Below are 22427 nucleotides of genomic sequence, written 5' to 3' on the forward strand. Positions count from 1 at the left end.
CCCTGCATTCTAAAATAATACAAACAATACCTTGCATTTACTGAGGGTATACTACAGGCAGGGCACTATGCTAACTCCTTTACATACATAACTGAGGATTCAGTTAATCCTCACAGCAGTCCTTTGAGATAGGAATTATCATTGTCCTATTTCTTTCCCTCTCTCTCTCTCTTTCTGTCTCTCTCATGCACACACACACACACACACACACACAAATACATACCACACAATGTCACCCACTCTAACATACACGCTCACCCACATGCTTACATACACTTACACTTACATCAAGTGTGTGTAAACGGAACAAAGCTCCTCTGCCTTATCTCCATAGTGCTCAGTTCTTCCAGGTTCTCTATCCAAAGGCTCTCTCATTGACATCTGGAATTCTATCCTTAGTGAATTCATATAGTTAAGCTAAACATTGACCTTTCTGCTGGAAGGAATCTCATCAGCTGCCTATGTAAGAGCTGAGTGGATGGGATAGAGGTGAGGATGTGAGGGACTGCAGGAGAGGATAGGGAGTGCAAAATGACATCCAAGAACACTCCAGATAAACTATACCTCCTCCCTACTTTTGCAGTGGGCTGGCTCTGCAAAATAATGTCTAACCACAGGATGTACAGGGTCCTTTGAGACTGGGCCTCCATCAATCTGACCTTCCCAGCCTCCTCCCTCCTACACAGACCATACTCAACTGCAGTCACGGGTCCCACACATGCCTCTACACGTGCCCTCTCCGCCTCCCCCTTCTCCATCTGGCAAAGTGCCATTCATCTGTCAGAACCCAGCTCAAATGTCCACCCCCCTCTGGGGTTGTGCCTGACTCCTGGCTCTTGTAGAGTGTCTGCCTTTCTCCCCTCTGCCTGCACAGCCCTTGTCCACACTTCTACCAGAGTACTCATCACATTACGTTTTAATAATCTTGTTATGCGTGTCTCCTCCACTAGATTGTGAACTCCTCAAGACAGGAACTTGGAAACCTCAGCACCATACATGGGATCTGTCTCAAAGCTTATACTCTGTAAATGTTTGTGAAATGAATAGGAGTGAGTGAGTGAGTCAGTGAGTAAGTGAATGAGTAGACTCACACCACCAACTTCTGGTTAGGAAGAGCCTCCCTTCCCCAGGCTTCTCTGGCTAAGGCTGCTGTCCAGTATTTCTCAACAGGGCTACCACTGGAATTTTGTGTGGGACACTTCTTCCATGCATTGTGTTCCTACTCATTGTGGAACATTTTGCATCTCTTGTTGCTGCCCACTAAATGCCAATGACATCCTCCAATTACTGTGACGAACAAAACAGTTCCCAGACATTTCTAAAGTCCTGGAGAAGTTGGTGGGGGCAGAAGGGGTGTTTGTGTGTGTGTGTGTGTGTGTGCTAATCCTCCCTGGTTTGGAAGTAACACTACAGCAATGGCTCATTTCCCTGATCTCGGTGGTCTGAGAGGCCTCCTGAAGTAGGGGCACACTGTGTTCCTGCAAGAGGTGCCAGATGACAGCCTCCAGCCAGAGCATGAATTAGCAGAAGGTAGGAACCAAACAGGAATGAGGCAGCCTAATCAATATGTAATAGTGAACCTTGTTCTCTCTTTTTATGATTTAGGGGGGAGGAGGTATCAGTTCTAGCCAGAAAAATCCCTTTCAATTTTTCAAGGCAGTTCAGAGATTTTTACCTTGTCCCTGAGTGCATCCTCAGCACTGCCTTATGTTTCTGCTAAGAACTCACTCAGCTTTGAGAACATCAGCATTATTGTGCAGCATACTCACACAAGACACCTCTGAAAACCTAATCAGAAGAAAATAGAAAGGCAAGGCAGAGATGGGGCCATTAATTTAATGCTTTTTGCCTGACAGTCATTAAACCTGTCACTTGTTTCCTTTAGACTCCCCTCCTCTTTTCCCTGAGGCTGGAGACACATGGTCAATGCCTGGTTATGAGGCTGCTATCATTGGGATCTATGGGAACAAGTACCAAAATACTATGGTTTCAAGCTTTGCCTATATTGCACATATACCCAGATGAAATCTGGGGACCCAGGATTTAAATACCTTCTTTTCACTGCTGAGCACTGCCTTGCTTATATATACACCTCCTTACACTTTTCAAAGCAATTTCCCATATTAACTTTCTTGTTCACTGTCAATGCAAATTTTAGGAGAAGGCAGGAATTATCATCTCATTTTACAAGCTAAGAAAATAGGTACAAAGAGGATAGTCAGCTCTGTGAACATCCCACAGTGAACTAGAAGAAAAGCAGAGCTAGGCTCCATCTCTTTATTGGTCCCCCTGCTTTCCTCCATCCATGATAGCACAATACAACCTCACCTTGAGGGAGAGCAGGCATACTCCACAGGTCCAAAGGTGGTCCTGACCAGTCTGACTTTCTGGAAGCCAAGCATGCCCTCCGAAACTTGGTGAAGGCCCCGGTCAGTGATAAAAGCCTGGAGCCAAATGGCTTCATCTAGATGCTGATATACTGTGCACTCCACAGCTTGGAAATCATGCCTCAAATGCCCACTTACTAATTCCAAGAGCCCACTTAGAGGATAAGGGGCACACTTTTCTCTAGCTTTTGGTACTGCTCTTCTTTGTTACAAAAAAAAAAAAAAAAAAAAAAAGACCAAACCAAACCAAACATCAAGAAGACTGAAATAATGCAAACAAGTAGAGAAATATAACAGCCCCCAAATAGCCATATGCACACAGCATCCCTTGCTTGGTTGCAGTCTTGCAAGGTCTTCTGGGACTTTTGCCTCCAATCATAACCATCAAGAACAAATGAAAATGTAATGCCACTTAAAATATATTATACTGGGAAATATAACTTACATACCTAAAACATAAATATACAGTTGTACTTATGCTTTCAAAGCAAACACCCATGTGACTACCATGTGGATCAAAAAGGAGTGCGTAGCCAGCACCCCCGAAGCGTCTCCCTCACCACTGGAGGTCAACTCACCACCAAGCTGACTAATGTGATAATCATTTCTTCAATTTCCATTATAGTTTTATCGCATTTATGCACACCCATAAACAATATAGTTTACTTTTGCCTATTTTGAACTCAATATTAATCTTTGAGCTATTAATATAATATACTGACTTTAAAATGACTTCAGCTCCCCTTATCTATCCCTGGAAGTACTTCTTTGTGCCTTTTTTATGCTGAAGCTGACTTCTACTCATTCTCCCCCTTTGGAAGGAGAAAGCTGATCAGCCTCCTCTAAGACCCATTTATGTTTCCGAAACTTGGTGAAGGCCCCCGTCTATCTCTCACCAGGTTCAGTAATTACAGTTTTCCTTCAACATCACCTCATAGGTTTCATACTCTAATCCTTTAATAATCTTTCTAATAAAGCCACGTTGAATGGCTCCAGACACAATTTCACTTAGAAAGCAATCTCAGAAGGGCCCTTTTGGAAAAGTACTTCTCCAGATAAAGAGAAACAGGGGGTCATGTTCTATTCCTATAGATTTCTCCAAAAGCAGATGACAAAACTTGCCAGTAATCAGCTCCTAATAGATGACATCCTCCGAAGTTCCCCAGGAAATGTTAATAAGGAACACATCTTTCAAAACCTAGATTTTTCACACAGGCAGTAATGCTAGTTACTGCTTGTCATGCCTGTCATTTTCAAAGACAGTGTGGTCTCTGGGGTCTTCCTCATCTTACGAAAAACGTGCTCTGAAAAGCAACATTTGGTAGATTCCACTAAAACTCCTTGGTTGCCTCCTGCCTTCACTTCTTCATCTCTACCACTAGCTTCTTCTCAAATTTCTTCTCTCTTTCCCATTTAAAAAAGAAAGAGACACACTACATCCTGGATGAAACTTAAAGACATTATGCTAAGCAAAAACAGCCCATCACAGAAGGACAAATACTGCATAATTCCATTTATATGAGGTACTGAGAGTAGTCAAATTCATAGACATAGGAAGTAGAAAGTGGGGAATTAGTGTTTAATGGGTACAGAGTCTCAGTTTGGGGAGGTGAAAATGTTCTGGAGATGGTTAGTAGCGATGGTTGTGCAGCAGTGTGAATATGGTGAAAATGGTGAACTTTGTTATGGATAGTTTAGCATAAGAAAATAATCACAAATGAAAAAAAGACAGAGAATGGAAATAAAAAGGAAGAGATGAGGGAAGGAAAGAAGAGAAACAAAGTAAGAAAGCAAGGAAGAAAGCATGCCACGTTTCCTTGCCTTCTCCTTCTCTATTTCCATTTCTCTCCTATTGAAATAATGAATATACTATATAAAAGGTATGATGGTGAGTGTGGACTCTGATTTGCCCTTACACCCCTTAGGGCACAATGTTGTAAATGTGGAGAAAACAAAACGGGATGAATTTATTCAAGAAAAGGAAGCACAGCTTACGGGGACACTTACATTATCTTCATGTTCCATAAAATAACCTCAACTCCAAAGTTTGATGTATTTCTCTGTCTTATCAATTAAACTAAAATCTAAGCAGCCCTCTTCCTCGCCCTCCTGCAGACGGCTTTAAATTAGCCTTTTACTGAGAGATACAATACATATATTTCTTGGCTTATCTCCAATTCTGGGAGTACAACCCTAAAAAGACTTTTTAAGGAGCCACACATATATTTGCTAAACCACTTCCCAGCCTCTGGGTCTTTGAGTATATGTGGCAAAGACAAAAGACAACACATCAAGACAGTTATAAAATAGACTGCTTTGATGGCCAAAAATGGAGTCCTGTGAGGAGGCAGATTTTGGAAGATTTCAATAACTGACACCCTACGTCTTCCAGTTCCTAAAATCACTTTTAGGGAATAGCTGATGGTATAAAATTTGAAATACAAAAATTAGACAAATATCATTCTAATAAAGACAATTACTTATCTTAGTGGCTGCAAATAATCTGGCAAACGTTTTGGGTTATAGTCATTTTGCAACCAAAACCCTGAAGTGAAACTCTTTGGCTCTAAGCAACAGATAGAAAGGATATTTGGTTACTTTGAGAACATACTGGTTTTAAGTTAACAACTCTGAAATGAAAAACTTGAGAGCTGGCAACTCACCCTAGAAACCACTGTGTCCTCTACCACAAATAGAGAAGTTATCCTAAATACTGCTGGTGTTCTGCAGGACTTTGGGGTGGGTAAAGCCTGACTCCCTTCCTTCAACGGGTCCCTCTCCCTCTGTAACTCTTCCAGGTACCCAGCTTAGCTTAGTGGCCTCAGGATCTTCCACTGCCACACCTGCATCCTCTCTCTATAATCAAAGTCTGCTTTCTGAATCCTGTGTTCAGATGAAATAAAAAATGATTAATAAGAGTTAAGTTACTACCTTCAAAGATTGGTGAATTTATCAGGACAAGACCTAAATTAAAAAGATCAGGTTGTAATGACAATTTCAGGTGTCAGGCAACTTGGCAGGAAGTGTGCTTGGACAAGGCTGATCCAATGGCTGGACAGGTCTCAGAATCACAGGTCACAGGAAATCAAGGTAATAATCGCCTCTTTTGCTTATTCAAGAAGAAATCAGGCCCTGGTTCAATGGTCAGCCCTGCAACTCAGATGAGAGCCCATTACAGGACATTTGGCTAATCCTTTCCTTAAAATACCCTAGATGTGACTCTTATTTCAAACTAAGTTAAAAACAGACTAAGCTAAAAACACTGATTTTATTTCAAACTATGTTGATTGCTTTTCCCTTTGAGAGTCTCATTTGTTTATCAGCAGAAATTCCTGGGCTAATTCCGAGAAATGCCATTCATTTCTCGCCAACAACAAGTCATGAACAATGGGTGGGGTAGAGGGGGAAGCTCCCCACGGAGGGTCTTGCTTTCTGGACATGACAGCCAGGGGCTCTGAATGTGGAAGATGGCAGAAGAGAAAGCCTTTGGGAAGGAGCTCTGGGAAAGCAGAGGAGCAGGCCAGATGGCACATTGTGCACATGTTACTGCAGGGTTGGTCTTGGGGAAATGTGACACAAAGAAAATGTGTTTCCAAAGTGTCTATGTGCTCCATTATCAGCAAAACTATGTTGTCATGTTGCCCACAGCCCTCTGGAGATCCTACTGCTGCAAGATCTTACCCAGAACAGCTTTCTGTGGGCAGTTCTTTTGACCTCCTTTCTCAAAATCTCCCCTGGGCCCTATTACTGTAGTGCAGTCCTCAGTTGGACTGCATCAGAATTAACTGAGATGCTTGTGTAAAATGTGATACCCAATGCAGCCTAAATGAATCAGGATTTTTGGTATAGGGTCTGGGAGTCTGCATTTTATCAAATCTCCCAAGGTGATCCTTAAGCACATTAAAATTTGAGTAGCACTAGTTTAAGGTCTTGTGCTAAAATTGCCCACTACCCTAACACACTTCTTCAAACTAAGATACTGTATATACCAATATCTTATTGATATAATATAAATAACTCCTAGAAATTGAATGGCAAAATACAACACTTCTTGAAGCATATAATAAAGAACTCTAATTCTGCAAAGTGCCTCCAAAAAAAAAATGAGTCCTATGGTTGAATAAGTGTAGACAATGTTACATCCCATATACATCTCTGGTAGATCCATAATGCATATTAATGTATCAAGGCTCTGTCATACAAATAGACAACAAGTTTATAAAAATGCTCAACATCACTAATCATCAGGAAAATACAAATCAAAACCACAATGAGATTGTTTCAGCACAGTTAGAATGGCTATGATCAAAAAGACAAAATGTAATAGATTCTAGTGAGGATGTGGATAAAAGGGAACTCATGCCGTTGGTGGGAATGTAGATTAGTACAGCTACTATGTAAAACAGTATGGAGGTCTCTTTAAAAACTACCAATAAAACTACTATATGATCCAGCAATCCTACTACTGGGTATATATCCAAAAAAAGGGAAATCAGAATATCCAAGGGATATGTATATCCCTATGTTTATTACAGCACTACACACAATAGCAAGACATGGAATCAACCTAGGTTTCCATCAACATAAGTATGGATTAAAAAATGTGGTATATATAACAATGGTGTATTATTCAGCCATAAAAAAGAAAAGAAATCCTGTCATTCATAGCAACACGAATGAGCCTTGAAAGTACTAAATTAAGCAAAATAAGTCAGGCACAGAAAAATAAATACTGCATGTTCTCACTCATATGTGGAAGCTAATCATATCGAAGCAGAAAGTTGAATAGTGGTTACTAGAGGCTGGGAAGGGTAGGAGGAAGAAGAGGATAGAGAGAGGTTGGTTAAACGATACAAAATAACAGCTAGAAGAGAGGATTTTGGAAGTTCACAGCACAAAGAAATGATAAATGTTTGAGGTGATGGATATGCTAATACTCTGATTTGATCAGTATACATTGTAGGCATCAAAATGTCACTATGTTTCATACACCATAAATTTGTATAATTATTATGTGTTAATTAAAAAATAAAAAACTTATTCCTCTTAAATTGTACATGTGTGTACGTGCCTGTGGGAGTGTATATGTGACTCTGAGAAGTCTTATATAGAAACTCATGTGTTTAACTTTTTCCAATTCAGAAACTCAAATTTATTTTACAATACAAATGTTTTCCCTAGTAAATTCAATTACCATCCCATAAAATTATGTTCCTTGGAGCAAATTTTGTGAAACACTATATTAACCCTGGAAAATGATTCTAACTGTGGCAGTTTCTTGCACATAGAAAGCAAATGGAAGATTTATTTGGGACAAATGGGGCCTCTTGGAAACCCTCAATGTGGTATCACCTTCTTTACTTTTGTGTGAGGCCAGGTTTAGTTAACATTCTGTGAAAGAAACAGAAGTTAAGAATTCTGCTCTATCATGATGAAAGGCCATAATGCACCTGCAAGCCTTGTTCATACAGGACATAAGGGTTCTAGCATGCTAAAAGGAAATCACATTTTTTTAAAGAAAGAAATTAAATTCCCAGAGTTTGCCAGAGACAAAGATCACCTCATCTGGCAAAGGTAAGTTGAGTGCCACTTTCTTGAAGAAGGTTTTAACCTTTCATACTTGGTCAAGTGTCCAAGGACCAGTGGTATGAGAAAAATAGTGGAAATAAGGCATGGAAGATGGTTAAAGGGTCTAAGAGCAGTCAGTATGGACATGGAGGGTCTAGTGATCAATAGTGAACATCTCCTTCGGCAACCCGTCAGTAATCTAAGATAGTGATAATAATAACAATGATAAAGTAAAACATCTGCTATCCAGACACCATTTCAGAATTCTTAGGATTTTGGATAACTCTGGACCCATATATATATTTTGCAGGCAAAGAAATAGCCCCTGATTGATCATCTTCCACATTACAGCTATTGTAGTCAGATTCCTAAAGAAAACAATATGCTAATTGACTATTACTGTTTAAAAGGAGGAACCTTTTTGATAAATTCCAAGAGACAAATGAATACAGAATTCAGAAGGCAATAAAAGAAGAGAGAAGAGAGCAATGGAGATCAGACATGGATGGTGGCAACAGCAGCAAATCAGCAGCAACCATGAGGATGGCTAGCAGTAGGTACTCAAAGAAATGAATTAAAAGAAGATGGGGCAACCTTAAAATTTAAGAGAGATTCCTCAATAATTTAAAAATAAAATTACCATAAGACCCAGAAATTCCACTCCTAGGTATATACAAAATGATTGAAAACATATGCCACACAAAAACTTGTACATAAATGTTCATAGCAGCACTATTCACAATAGGCAAAAGGTGGAAACAACCCAAATGACCACCAATAGATGAACGGATAATGAAAGTGGTCTATGCATAATGATGGACGATTCTTCAGCCATAAAAAGGAATGATGTACTGATAACATGCTATAATATGGATGAATCTTGAAAACACTATACTAAGTGAATGAAACCAGATGCAAAAGGCCACAGATTCTATGATTCCACTTATGTGAAATGTCCAGAATAGGCAAATCCATAAAGAAGTAGATTCATGGTTACCAGGGGCTGCGGGGAAAGAAGAATGGGGAGTGCCTGTATCATATGTTTTCTTTTGGAGTGGTGAAAACATTTGAAAACTAGATTAGTGGTAAATGTTCTTACCACTTGCACAATATTGTAAGTGTTCTTAATGCCACTGAATTATACACTAAAATTATATATTTTATGTTATTCCTGTTTTACTACAAAAAAATAAATAAGTCTCCCTTTTGAACCTTAGCCCTAGGGAAAAAAAACTGGAAAAAACACAAAAGTCCTGTCTACTTGATTACTGCAACAGTGGAAGTCACAGATATAGACAGGCACAGTCATAGACCTAGACCCTAGACTCCTTTCTAATATAAAGGTATGGGATGGGAGGAAAGGGGAACACAAGTGCAGATAGGTCACTGATTAAAGACGAAAAAAGCAGATTCAGAGTGGACAAGTGATTTTCAACCCTTTCTCCAAACTTGTCTAAAGTCAAATGCCATGTATTTACCTCATCTTAAACAGTCTGTTTGTGCTATAGTGTGGAACTGTGTAACACAAGTAGTTCATATGTGAGTGCTAAATGAGGGAATGAAGTTGGTATAAAATAGAAATTGCATTAGTTCATACATGATTTCCCAGCAATTAATATTTCGCACTACCAAGTGACAGCAGCTAAAAGCCAAGTACACTAACTCAATTGAAATCAGGAAGCCATTTACCCTACATTCTTCCTCTTGCCTCAGTTGGGACACATGCTCTTATAAATGCTTATTACATTATTCTCCCTGAACTTTGTGCATTTTACTCTTGTCTGTATAACTCAGCAGCTTCAATGCTCCCTTAAATACCTTTCCTTCATGCTAATGGCTACCATTTTAAAAGGTGAAGTCTATATTTACTGTAATATATTTTGTTTATTAGAAATACAAGATGCCTTTTTAAACTGTGTTAGTATTTCATTAGTATAGTTGCTTTGTTAGTCTTCCGGTTACAAAGCTGCATATCTTTTGAGTGATTTTCTCCAATACTACTTTTTCCTTAAGCCCTGTTATTTTTCAGTGTACAATTTTGCAGAATGTGAGGATTTTCAGATATGTGCATATTATATTGTGGCAGAAATGCCTGCATTTGCTAGCTCACACAACCCAGCTATTGTTGAAAGAGAAATGACACATGGCTTCCCACATTCTCCCTATGGAAACACATACTATAGTGCAGGTCTTTTCCCTATCCTACCTTGAATTTCTCAGACTGGGGTGTCTCTCTTGACAAAACCACACTGTCACTATTCCTATTAAAACCATTCATACAGCTGAACTTTTTCACACCTAGCCAAAAGCAAACACTGTGGATTAGGTCTCTGCTAACCAGATTAAATCAGTTATTTTGGCAATTTTATAACAGCTCTTTAATAACCCAGGAATGCTGGAATACCTCCAGGAAAACCCAAATTTATTAATTCTGAATAGCAAATTCTCAGTGGAATGACCATTTAAAAAAGCCCTCTTAGGTAATATCATGATTTAGACTCCTGATCACTATAAAAGTCTTCTTTTGATGATAAAGTTCTCTCTCTCTGTGCATATATATATATATAAAGAAGTTATGTTGTTTTACTTTCCCTCCTAGCATTACCACTTCATTCCCTCAAAAGGGAAGATAGGGAATTTAATTCCTACAAGTCTCTAAAATCTCTTAATTATCAGGGACTCCACAGAGTCCTGCTTAGAGATCAGAATGAATTTAATGACGTTCATGACTCCTATGCAGTCTTGACTTTTCCATTAAGAATGTTCCAGCCTCCATGCAGCCTCTTTGGGCCCAGTAGAGCACTGTGGTATATGACTAAGACTTGACCTCTGCCAAGACTTGGACAAGTGCTGATGAAAAAAAAATATTTGCTCTTTGTGGGAATCAGTAAAGATTTCTCTCTGGTATTTCCGGAAGAGCTGCCTGCATACTGTGATTTCCATGGTTTAGCAGGAGCTGCGGGAGATAACTTCAAATACAGGTGGGATCCTTGGAAATTTTAGGGGTAAAGAGTTTAGAAAGCAAGAGCCATGTGAAATACATAAACAAATGAAATGAAATGAAATGGCTCCTCTGTCTCCTTTAATGGAAACTGAGCTCTAAGCATCATAGGTAGGACCCTTCCACTGAGTCTATTACTACCTAGGTGAAAGCTCCTCTAAGGCAATACTGCTATAAGACAGTATGTAAAGCCAGTATCTGGACATATGGTTTGCTTGTTTGTCTTCTCCTTTTTATACAGAACTTATTCATAATCTTGGCTTTAAATATTATCTTCTTAAATGAGAACAGTTTCATCACAGTGCTTTCCACTGGTTAAGACAGAAAACCAGAGCCCCTTTCTTTGACCAAACATTTCTGTGGCCCTGAAGGCATGAGTTTCCTCATGCCTAATAATCACCGGGGTGGAAGGAACACAGAAGAGTCATCACATCCATTGCCCTGTCTCAAAGCAGGACTGTGCCAACTCTATCTCAGATGGGTGGGTGCTTATTTCTAGAAATATTAAATAAAGAGACTAAAATTCTCCTTAGTCATTTATTCTAGGATTTAACAACCGCTGTGTTCCAAAGTTCTTCCTTTTGTCAAGCTCCATTTCTCTCTGCTATGATTTAAACCTATTTACTCTTGTTTCATCTTCAGTTGCATTCTGGTTCAATATGGCAAAGAACACATGAGAAATCTCCCTGTTCTTCTCAAAACTGAGAGATGAAATGTGAAACTAGAAAAATAAATAAATAAAATGTTAAAACTGCAAAATCATATTCAGAAACACACAGAAAAACTCTTTGTTGAATAAAACATAGGAGGAAAGTACAGCAATATATGGGAGCCAAAGCCATATGGTTCATTAGCAGCTGGGACTGAATATGGATAGATTGGATCCAAATGGCTGAGGAGAAACAACAGCTTGCAAGTGACTTCCTATACGAAGTTGGGGACTAGGGTCACACTACTTAAATATAAACAGGGGCTGACATAGCTCTCCCCACTCAAAATTGTTCCCTAAAAAACACTGATTGTCCAAGGTAGGCAGTTGTAGATGAGGTCCCAGTCCATGATCATTATCAGAGACTAGTAGTGCACAAGAAAACAGAGGTAGAAATAGACCATTACAGCACGAGGCAGCCCAAACTGAGTTATTGATATATGACCTGGTTTAGAGCAAAGTGAACAATAAAGCCTGAAACAACCATCCACAAGGAGGGAAGGGTTTGTGCAAGAAAACAACAAGAACAATAACAAACACCCTAGGATGATGAGCTTTTAAACAAAAACTAGAAAACCACGGAAAATTCACAACTAAGAAAATCTGTCAAGAAGCCCAACAAAGGTGACAATTCACATCTAAAAATATTTAGATATTTAAACAATCTGAAATGGGCTTCAAATAAACATTTAAATACCTCAAAGAAGCAAACAAAGAGAGTAAGATTCCCCAAACAATAACAGATTATTAATTAGCACCATGCAAATGTCTTTTAAATAACTTGGAAACCTGAGGGGAAGTAAGGTTATTGGAAAAAAAAACAAAACAAAGAAACAAACAAAACCCAACAGATGGCCTAAATAGTATGTATGGAAAGAATTCATGATTGGAGAACAGAGTTGAAGTAATATATCATTTTAGGGAGAATATCAGGAGGGAAAAATAAAGGAGACATTAGGAGACATAAAGGATAAATCAAATGAGATGCAATAATAAACACCAAATGCAATTTTGAGAATGAGAAAAAGTAAGAAGGTGAAAAAGTCATTTTCAAAAAAATATAATGACTAAAATCTGAAGAGAAATTTGACTCCTTTGGCTGAAAAAATCATGTGCTGAGGAGGCTGAAGAAAAATAATCAAATTTACCTATCTCATTGTGTGCATCAATGAAAAGAAGAAAGTTTTAAAAGCTAGAAGGAAAAGAACCAGAAGAACCCGCGAAAGAAGTACAAATAGCAGAATTCTTACCCACAAACAAATAAACAAAAAAGCCAACAAATCATGTAGTAGTAGCTCCAAAGTGCTGAGGGGACATGAACATGCACCTATAATTTCATACTAAGCCACATTATCATTCGAATGAGGGTAAAATAAACACTTTAAAAATATATATAAGGATTAAGGAACTTTAGAACTACTACCCACAGAAATAGCCGTTAAAGGTTATGGGTACCAAGAAGAAAAATGAACTCACAGAGAAGTGAGCTGCACTCACCCCTGGATTTCTGAGCTCAGTTGTTTTAACACTTTCTTTTTCTCTCAAAATAACTGCTAGCTTATTCTTTCCCTTTTTATCAATACTTGCTTCCTGTTAGGCGGCTGGGGTAGGTGCAGCCATATTCTATTCTACGTTCTTTTGTCCCATGCTCTGGGTCTGGGTCATGCCTCAACCTTCTTCCCAGGGAAGAACAATCTTGACACAGAAGTTTAGATAAGTTCCTATGACATTAGACCACTTTTGGAGACTTCTGGGGAATAAAAAGCTTTTATGAGGCTATTTGATGGACTACCTGGCAGGTTAAAAAAAAAAAAAGCTCTCCAGATTGGCAACTTTATCAGAAACATTGTTTCCATTTACCAGAGTGCCCCACACCCAATACCACATTTTTGCAATCCAATTTAGGAAGAAGAAGCAAATAAACACATACAGAAACAGTAAGCCATACTTACGGACTTATTAAATAAAAAAACCAACTTTTAGGTTGGTCGTATGCCAAGTCAATCTCTGACATCTTAAGGCATATACTATCAGTACCAACACTCAGAATTTGGAAACCTGTGATATGGCATGATCTTCTGCCATACAGAAATGAATCACCTGTGTTCATTAGGGTGTATTTACTGACGCAGGAAAATATATATTACAAAGGTGGTGACAAAAAGGGTTCGGGTGTTTCTTCTCGATTAAAAAAAATTAAACCACTCTTGTAAAATTTCAGTTGACTGGGTTTTCATTGATCCCCATTCCCAGTCTTATTCCTGATATTTTTGCCCTGATACATTTGGTTTCTCTCTTATAAGTTCTGGAAGTTTCTCATCACTTAAAAAGCACCATCTATGCCTTAGCTAGGGTAGTTGTTCTTCATGTACACCCCTTTGGGACTGATAATAAAGCTGTGGATCTTCTCTAAAGGAATTTACACATATATATAGTTATGCCAAAACCTGCAAACAATTTTAAAGGGTTCTCTGACCCCCAAATGCCCACCCAGGAACCCTAGTTCAACAATTTCTACCCTAAAGGGAAATATAATCAACCTACAGGATGATAAGACTTCTGCTTCACAGATCCCAAGAGTGTCAAGCAGCTTTTCCTAGGTCTGCCATTGGGCCCACAGGTATTCTCTGAATCACTCCACACTTACACACTTTTGGGGTGGGAACTAGGCCCCAGTCAGATGTGAACAAAGTGTCATTGAGGGAGCCCCTGCCTCAGACAAATACCCTAGCCTCAATTCGTGAAAGTAGACGTCCTAACAGCCTTGTGAAAAAGTCTCTGCCTGGCTTCCCCTTAGAATTACTCCTAACAATGTGTACATAATAACTGTGCAGTCTGGAGGAGGTGACTATTCAGCAGGCAGGCAGGTTTATACTGTCATAAACCTCACTGGTTCAGCTCCTTTGATTTATGAATGGCCCCCTCATAATTTAGAATCTATGCTTGGGTGCAATTCCAGCACTAATTGCATAAGACACATGCCGCCATGCTGTAACTCTCCTGGTGCCTGCTGCCCGTGGCAGGAAGAGGCTGCTTACGGCAGAAAATCTCTGGGCCACAATTTCCATCTCCAATTGTCACCCACCTTCAAATGACTCAAAGCCTAATAAAAATCTGTTATTGAGTATCCAATAACTTATCAGATTTTAGAACGTACCCCATTTGGGCTATAAAAAGTATTTAGAGGCCACTTTGGACTGCCTAGAAGTTCCAATTGTTATATGTCTGGAAGTTTCCCTTCTGGGGAATTAGGAAGATGAGTTGAGTTGGGTGAATAGGGAAGATGTAGAACTACAGCTAGGAAAAAAAGAGACAAATCGGTTTACCTGGGCAGCGAGGGCAGCACAGATGAGGAATATGTACAGGAGAAAGGCAATGAACATTTGGACATCTGACTCGGCTGCAAAGCACATTCCCATTCTGAAAAAGAGAAGGCAATGAGAAAAAATAAATGTCTTTCAAAGGTCTCTGGGATCAAGCCAGTTTGGGAAACAGTCACACAGGGACTCACCCAGACAGTGAATAACGCATTCCCAAGAAGCAGAATGCATTCAACATTTTCTATCCTTTTCTCATCACCAGCACCTCTGCTGGGTTGGTTGATCGTTTATTGGCATATTTTTTCTAAGGCTGAGATCACCACTACTCCAATTTTCAGAGCTTCCCGTTAATTGTGGGAGGCTTCTGGCCTGGCTCTGTGGCATTTCTACTATTCCCCAGCTCTAGCTGCATATCTTTTCCAAGAACCTACTCTGATTTCATAATCACCTGTCTAGTAACATGACAGACATAATAAGTAATGTGTCCCCTGAGCTGCTACCCAGCCATGGGCAAGGAGGCATCCCTAGCAGATAGATCCTGGATTCCATACAACTCTGCCTTGGCCCAGTGGACCGAGTTATCCTTCTCATTTCCTTTTTTAGCCAAAATTCTTCTGAGAACAAGCTAGAGTTTGGAATTTAGCTGATTAGGTAGTATGTCTCAGTGGGGCGACTAGGTCCCTGCCTGATTTACAATTACAAGATCCCTAGCTCTGACAGCTCACAACCATTGCTAAAACAAAGGCATACTCTGGAAACAAATTTTTCATTTACATTTTTCATCCATATGTCATTTGCTGCAAGGGCTACTTGTACTTGTCACACTGTTGTGGGGGAAGAAAGCAGTGAAGAGGACAGAGAAATAGAAGATGCCTTGTGCGTGAGCTGTTGGAACTGGGATCATAATAACATTTTGACGGCCTTGCAGACATCAAAGCCTCAGCTCCCAATGATTAGCTGTCTCCAATGTAGCGAAATGTGTGGCATCAAGAATCCAACGAAATCAGGCCATCCCAGGCAGTTAATAAATCCCCAAATGATCTATTTAATACGTGCCCTAACCATTTAAAGAGGCAGGCTTCTTTTATTCAAATTGGAATTGCCTTATCACAACCTTTTCCTTTCCTTGTGTACTTTCTATAATAATTTTTTGGAGTGTTGCATTTGGCAACATGACAGAAGCTCCTGATATATCACACTCCTCAGAGGCAGGTGATATAATCTTGAATTGAGATCACTGAAGCACATCAGAAACCACACCTCCCAGGTGAGGTCTAAACTGAATCCTCCTTAATGCTATATAGTGAATTCTGTTCTAGAGTTAATAGATTAATAATATTAATGATGATAACCACAATGATAAGGATAATGATGATGACAATAACAGCTGTTAATATTTATTGAATGTTTACCATGACTAAGCACTGTTTTAAATGATTTAAATAAATTTATAAATTTAATCCTTACCAGAACCTGATGAAATAGGTAATATCATTATCTCATTTATAAAAAGAAGAAGATGAAGGAATCTCATAGAGGTCAGGTAACTTGTCCAATGGCTCATAAGTGGCAGAGGCAGGATTTGGAACTTGGTCTGTCCTTACTCTAGAGCCTCATAGCCTCTTAATATTGCCAGATATTACCTGATAATTAAGTTTCCACATGCTCAAAATTCTGACAGCCCAAAATTATGCTCAAACGATAAATGGACCAGGTTTGCAAGTGACGGTTCCTGCTTTAGCTGGGCATCAGGGAAGAGGTGCAGTCCTTACACAGGGTGTCAAGTAAGAAGCTGGTCGTGAAAATTATTTGTGTAAGTTCAGAATTCTCAATGCCTAGTACAAGGCCTCCCTTTCCAATTGGCCTAGTACACTGCTTCTCCACCAGGGGTGATTTTTGCTCCCCAGCCAACTTGGCCATTGTGGAGACATTTTTGGTTATTATGACTGGGGTTGGTGCTCTTGTCATCTAATGGGTAGAGTCCAGGGATGCTGCTTAACATCCCAAAATGCACAGGACAGCCCCCAGCCAAATGTCAACAGTGCAGAGAACAAGAAACTCTAGCCTAACATATGATGGTAGAGGTTTGTTCAGAAAGATTGACCTCAGCTGTGCTCCTGGGTCAAGGCCATGGAAAGAAGATGGAACAACCTGCTTTATCTATTGTAAAGATGGTATTTAAGCCATCCAAAATCCTCTCTGAATGACTGAACAGGTGGCAAGGCTAAGCCGAGGGAACTCTAAACCTTACCAGGTACAGGCCAAGGTTTTACAAACTCAGCCTTAATTACATTACAGTTACTGGCTGAGACAACATAGAATCCACTCTCCCAATGAGCCAGTTTATAATTTGTCTTAATCTACTCCCTAAAAGTCAGACTTAAAAATACTTTTCAAAAACTCCTTTGTCAGCTGGGCACGTTGTCTCATGCCTGCAATCCTACAACTCTGGGAGCCCAAGGCAAGCGGATCATGAGGTCAGGAGTTTGAGACCAGCCTGGTCAACATAATGAAACCCCATCTCTTCTAAAAATACAAAAACATAGCTGGGTGTGGTGGCAGGCACCTGTAATCCCAGCTACTCAGGAGGCTGAGGCAGGAGAATCGCTTGAACCCGGGAGATGGAGGTTGCAGTGAGCCGAGATCAGGCCATTGCACTCCAGCCCGGGTGACAGAGTAAGACTCTGTCTCTAAAAACAAATAAACAAAAAACTACTTAGTTTTACAATCCAAACATTCTATTGAGGTGTTGCCCACATTCCCACTGTCGGGCTCTTCTGCCTTCTCCCACAGTGCCATATAAAATTAGGTTAAGAGATTATAAATATCTGTCCATAGCCAATACTCAGAGAACCTATGAAAATCAAGGTGAAAAGCAACAGACAACAAAAGACAGAAAATGTTTATTTTTCCTTGAAAACTTCTTACTTTCTTCTTTTATTTTATGAGATAGGGTCTTATTCTGTTGCCCAGGCTGGAGTACAGTGGTGCAGTCTCGGCTCACTTGAGCCCAAAAGTTCTGAGCTCAAATGATACTCCCAACTCAGCTTCCCAAGTAGCTGGAACAACAGGCATGTGCTACCACACCCAGCTAATTTTTGTATTTTTTTTGCAGATATGAGATTTTGCCATGTTACCCATGCTGGTCCTAGAACACCTGGGCTGAAATGATCTTCATGTCTCAGCCTCCCAAAGTGCTGGGATTATAGGCGTGAGCCAGCGCGACCGGTCTGCTTCTTTACTTTCTTTCAGGATTTTATCACCCATGGTCCCTGGCCATCTGGGCACTGAAAGCCCCTCAGCATGCTGTGGAGCAAACTTGGAAATCACATGTCCTGAGAGATTGTACCTCTGAGCAGATGCAGTTCACGCAGTAAACCAACCCATAAGGTTCCAGGTAAGGATGCCATCTCTCACCCACTCTGTACTTCTTGTCTTGAAACACACAATATGTCTCTGAATCTGTGTGCAAGGAGATGGAGAATATGTTAGGCAACATGAACCAAATCACAAAATTCAAAAGCAATCACAAGTAACATCTATTTTATTATGCATCAAGGGAAGAGGCATAGCGAGTATTTCTAGAATTCCTATTAAATTATTGGTGTTATACATACTTTGCTCACTGAATCTTCAGAATGACCCACAAGGTAGATACTACTATTAGTCTCATTTTATAGATAAGGAAAATCAAGAGTCATATAACCAGTAAGAAGCTGAGCTGGGACCCAAACCCAAATTTGTCAGACAATGATATACAAATTTTTTTTTTATTTTTCCATAAGTTATTGGGGGTACAGGTAGTATTTGGTTACATGAATAAGTTCTTTAGTGGTTCGTAAGTTATTGGGGTAAAGGTGGTATTTGTCACATAAGTTCTTTTGTGAGTTCCTGGTGCACCCATCACCAGAGCAGTATACACCGCACCACATTTGTAGTCTTTTACCCCTCACCCCCTTCCCACTCTTACCCCCAGGTCCCCAAAGTCCACTGTTTCACTCTTCTGCCTTTGCATCCTCATAGCTTAGCTCCCACCTATCAGTGAGATCATATGATGTTTGGTTTTCCATTCCTGAGTTACTTCACTTAGAATAACTCTCTCCAATCTCATTCAGGTCACTGAAAATGCTGTTATTTAATTCCTTTTTATGGCTGAGTAGTGTTCCATCATATATATATATATATACGTATATATATATATATATATGGAGCAAACTGGTAAATCACATGTCATGAGAGACTATACCTCTGAGAACATGAAGTTCATGCAGTAAACCAACCTGCAAGGTTCCAGGTAAGGATGCCATCTCTCCCCACTCTGTACTTCTTGTCTTGAAACACAATATGTATCTGAATCTGTGCAGAAGGAGATGGAGAATATGCCATCTCTCACCCACTCTGTACTTTTTACTTCTGTACTCTGTACTATACTGTGTGTGTGTGTGTGTGTGTGTGTGTGTGTAAAACAGTTTCTTTATCCACTCATTGACTGATGGACGTTTGGGTTGGTTCCACGATTTTGCAATTATGAATTGTGCTGCTATAAACACGTGTGCAAGTATCTTTTTTCGAATGATGATTTTTTTTCCTCTGGGTAGCTACTCAGTACTGGGATTGCTGGATCAAATGGTAGTTCTACTTTTAGTTATTTAAGGAATCTCCACACTGTTTTCCATAGCAGCTGTACTAGTTTACATTCCCACCAGCAGTGTAGAAGTGTTCCCTGTTCACTGCATCTGCACCATCTACTATTTCTTCATTTTTTGATAATGGCCGTTCTTGCAGGTGTAAGGTGGTATCGCATTGTCGTAATGAGTTGCATTTCCCTGATCATTAGTGATGTCGAGCATTTTTTCACATGCTTGTTGTCCATTTGTATATCTTCTTTTGAGAATTGCCTATTCATGTCTTTTTTTTTTTTTTTTTTTTTTTTTTTTGAGACGGAATTTCGCTCTTGTTACCCAGGCTAGAGTGCAATGGCACGATCTTGGCTCACCGCAACCTTTGCCTCCTGGGTTCAGGCAATTCTCCTGCCTCAGCCTCCTGAGTAGCTGGGATTACAGGCACACACCACCATGCCCAGCTAATTTTTTTGTACTTTTAGTAGAGACGGGGTTTCACCATGTTGACCAGGATGGTCTCAATCTCTTCACCTTGTGATCCACCCGCCTCGGCCTCCCAAAGTGCTGGGATTACAGGCGTGAGCCACCACGCCAGGCCCTATTCATGTCTTTAGCCCACTTTTTTATAGGATTGTTTGTTTTTTCCTTACTGAATTGTTTGAGATCATTGTAGATTCTGGATATTAGTCATTTGTCAGATGTACAGATTGTGAAGATTTTTCTGCCACTCTGTGGGGTGTCTGTGTACTCTGTTGACTGTTCCTTATGCTGTGCAAAAGCTCTTAGTTTAGTTAGGTCCTAGCTATTTATCTTTGTTTTTATTGCATTTGCTTTTGGGTTTTTGTTCATGAAATCCCTGCCTAAGCCACTGTCTAGAAGGGATTTTCCAATGTTATCTTCTAGAATTTTTCTAGTTTCAGGTCTTAGGTTTAAGTCTTTTATCCATCTTGAGTTGATTTTTGTATAAGATGAGAGATGAGGATCCAATTTCATTATCCTACATGTGGCTTGTCAATTATCCCAGCACCATTTGTTGAAAAGGGTGTCTTTTCCCAACTTTATGTTTTTGTTTGCTTTGTTGAAGATCAGTTGGCTCTAAGTATTTGGGTTTATTTCCGGGTTCTCTATTCTGTTCCATTGGTCTATCTCCCTATTTTCATACCAGTGCCATGTTCCCAAATTTATAAAACAGTTACTAGTAGACTTAAGAAATGAGATAGACAGCAACACAACAGTAGTGGGGGACCTCAATACTCCACTGACAGCACTAGACAGGTCATCAAGACAGAAAGTCAACAAAGAAACAATGTATTTAAATTACACCTTGGAACAAATGGACTTAAAAGATATATACAGAACATTTCATCCAAGAATCACAGAATACACATTTTATTCAACAGAGCATGGAATTTATCCGTTTCTGCAAGATAGACCATATGATAGGCCATAAAATGAGCCTCAATAAATTTGAGAAAATTGAAAATGTATCAAGCACTCTCTCAGACCATAGTGGAATAAAACTGGAAATGAACTCCAAAAGGAACCTTCAAAACCATGCAAACACATGGAAATCAAAGAACCTGCTTCCAAACATTGGGTGAAAAACGAAATCAAGATAGAAATTTAAAAATTCTTCAGACTGAATGACAATAATGACACAACCTCATCAAACCTGTGGGATATGGCTAAGGCAGTGCTAAGAGAAAAGTTCACAGCCCTAAACACCTACATCAAAAAGCCTGAAAGAGCACAGACAATCTAAGGTCACCCCTCAAGGAGCTAAAGAAACAAAAACAAATCAAACGCAAATTCAGCTGAAGAAAGGAAATAACTAAGATCAGAGCAGAACTAAATGAAATTGAAACATAAAAACATACAAAAGGTAAATGAAACAAAAATCTAGTTCTTTGAAAAGATAAATAGAATTGATAGACCTTTAGCAAGATTAACTAAAAAAAAGGAGAGAAACCAAGTTACCTCACTGAGAAACAAAACAGGAGATATTACAACTGACATCATTGAAATACAAAAGATCATTCAAGGCCACTATGGACAACATAAACTAGAAAACCCAGAAGAAACGGATAAATTCCTGGAAAATACAACCCTCCTAGCTTAAATCAAGAAGAATTAGGTATCCTAAACAGACCAATAACGAGCAGTGAGATTGAAATGGTAATTTAAAAATTACCAACAAAAAAAATGTCCAGGACCAGGTAGATTCACAGCAGAATTCTACCAGACATTCTTGTACCAATCTTTTGACACCATTCCACAAGATAGAGCAAGAAGGAACCCTCCCTAATTCATTCTATGAAGTCAGCATCACCCTAATACCAAAACTGGGAAAGAATACAACCAAAAAATAAAACTCCAGACCAATATTCTTGATGAACACAGATGCTAAAATCCTTAACAAAATACTAGCTAACTGAATCCAACAAGGTAGTAAAAAGACAATCCACTAAGATCAAGTGGGTTTCATACCAGGGATGCAGGGATGGCTTAATATATGTAAGTCAATAAATGTGGTATACCACATAAACAGAATTAAAAACAAAAACCACATTAACATCTCAATAGATGCAGAAAAAACATTGGAAAAAATCCAGTGCCTCTTTATGATTAAAACCCTTAGCAACATCGGCATACAAAGGAGATACCTTAATGTAATAAAAAGTCGTCTATGACAAACCCATAGCCAAGATAATACTGAATGGGCAAAAAGTTGAAAGCATTCTCTCTGAGAACCAGAACAAAACAAGGATGCCCACTCTCGCCACTCCTCTTCAACATAGTAATGGAAGTCCTAGCCAGAGC

At 39.4% G+C, this 22427-nt stretch overlaps 1 protein-coding gene across 4 annotated transcripts in view; it reads right to left on the reverse strand.

The window, feature by feature from the left end:
- The window catches only part of CHRDL1 (chordin like 1), a 125592-nt gene that overhangs the window by 75406 nt on the left and 27759 nt on the right, over positions 1-22427 (reverse strand). For all 4 annotated transcript variants that reach the window (XM_035288240.3, XM_008989763.5, XM_008989764.5 and 1 more), the window contains exons 3-4: positions 18335-18447; positions 14992-15085 (exon numbers count right to left, since the gene is read on the reverse strand). In XM_035288240.3, coding sequence (XP_035144131.1) covers positions 14992-15085; positions 18335-18447 — 207 coding nt within the window. The remainder of the gene's footprint in view (positions 1-14991; positions 15086-18334; positions 18448-22427) is intronic.

The sequence above is a fragment of the Callithrix jacchus genome, chromosome X, assembly GCF_049354715.1.
Source record: "Callithrix jacchus isolate 240 chromosome X, calJac240_pri, whole genome shotgun sequence".
In the NCBI taxonomy this organism is placed as follows: Eukaryota; Metazoa; Chordata; class Mammalia; order Primates; family Cebidae; genus Callithrix; species Callithrix jacchus.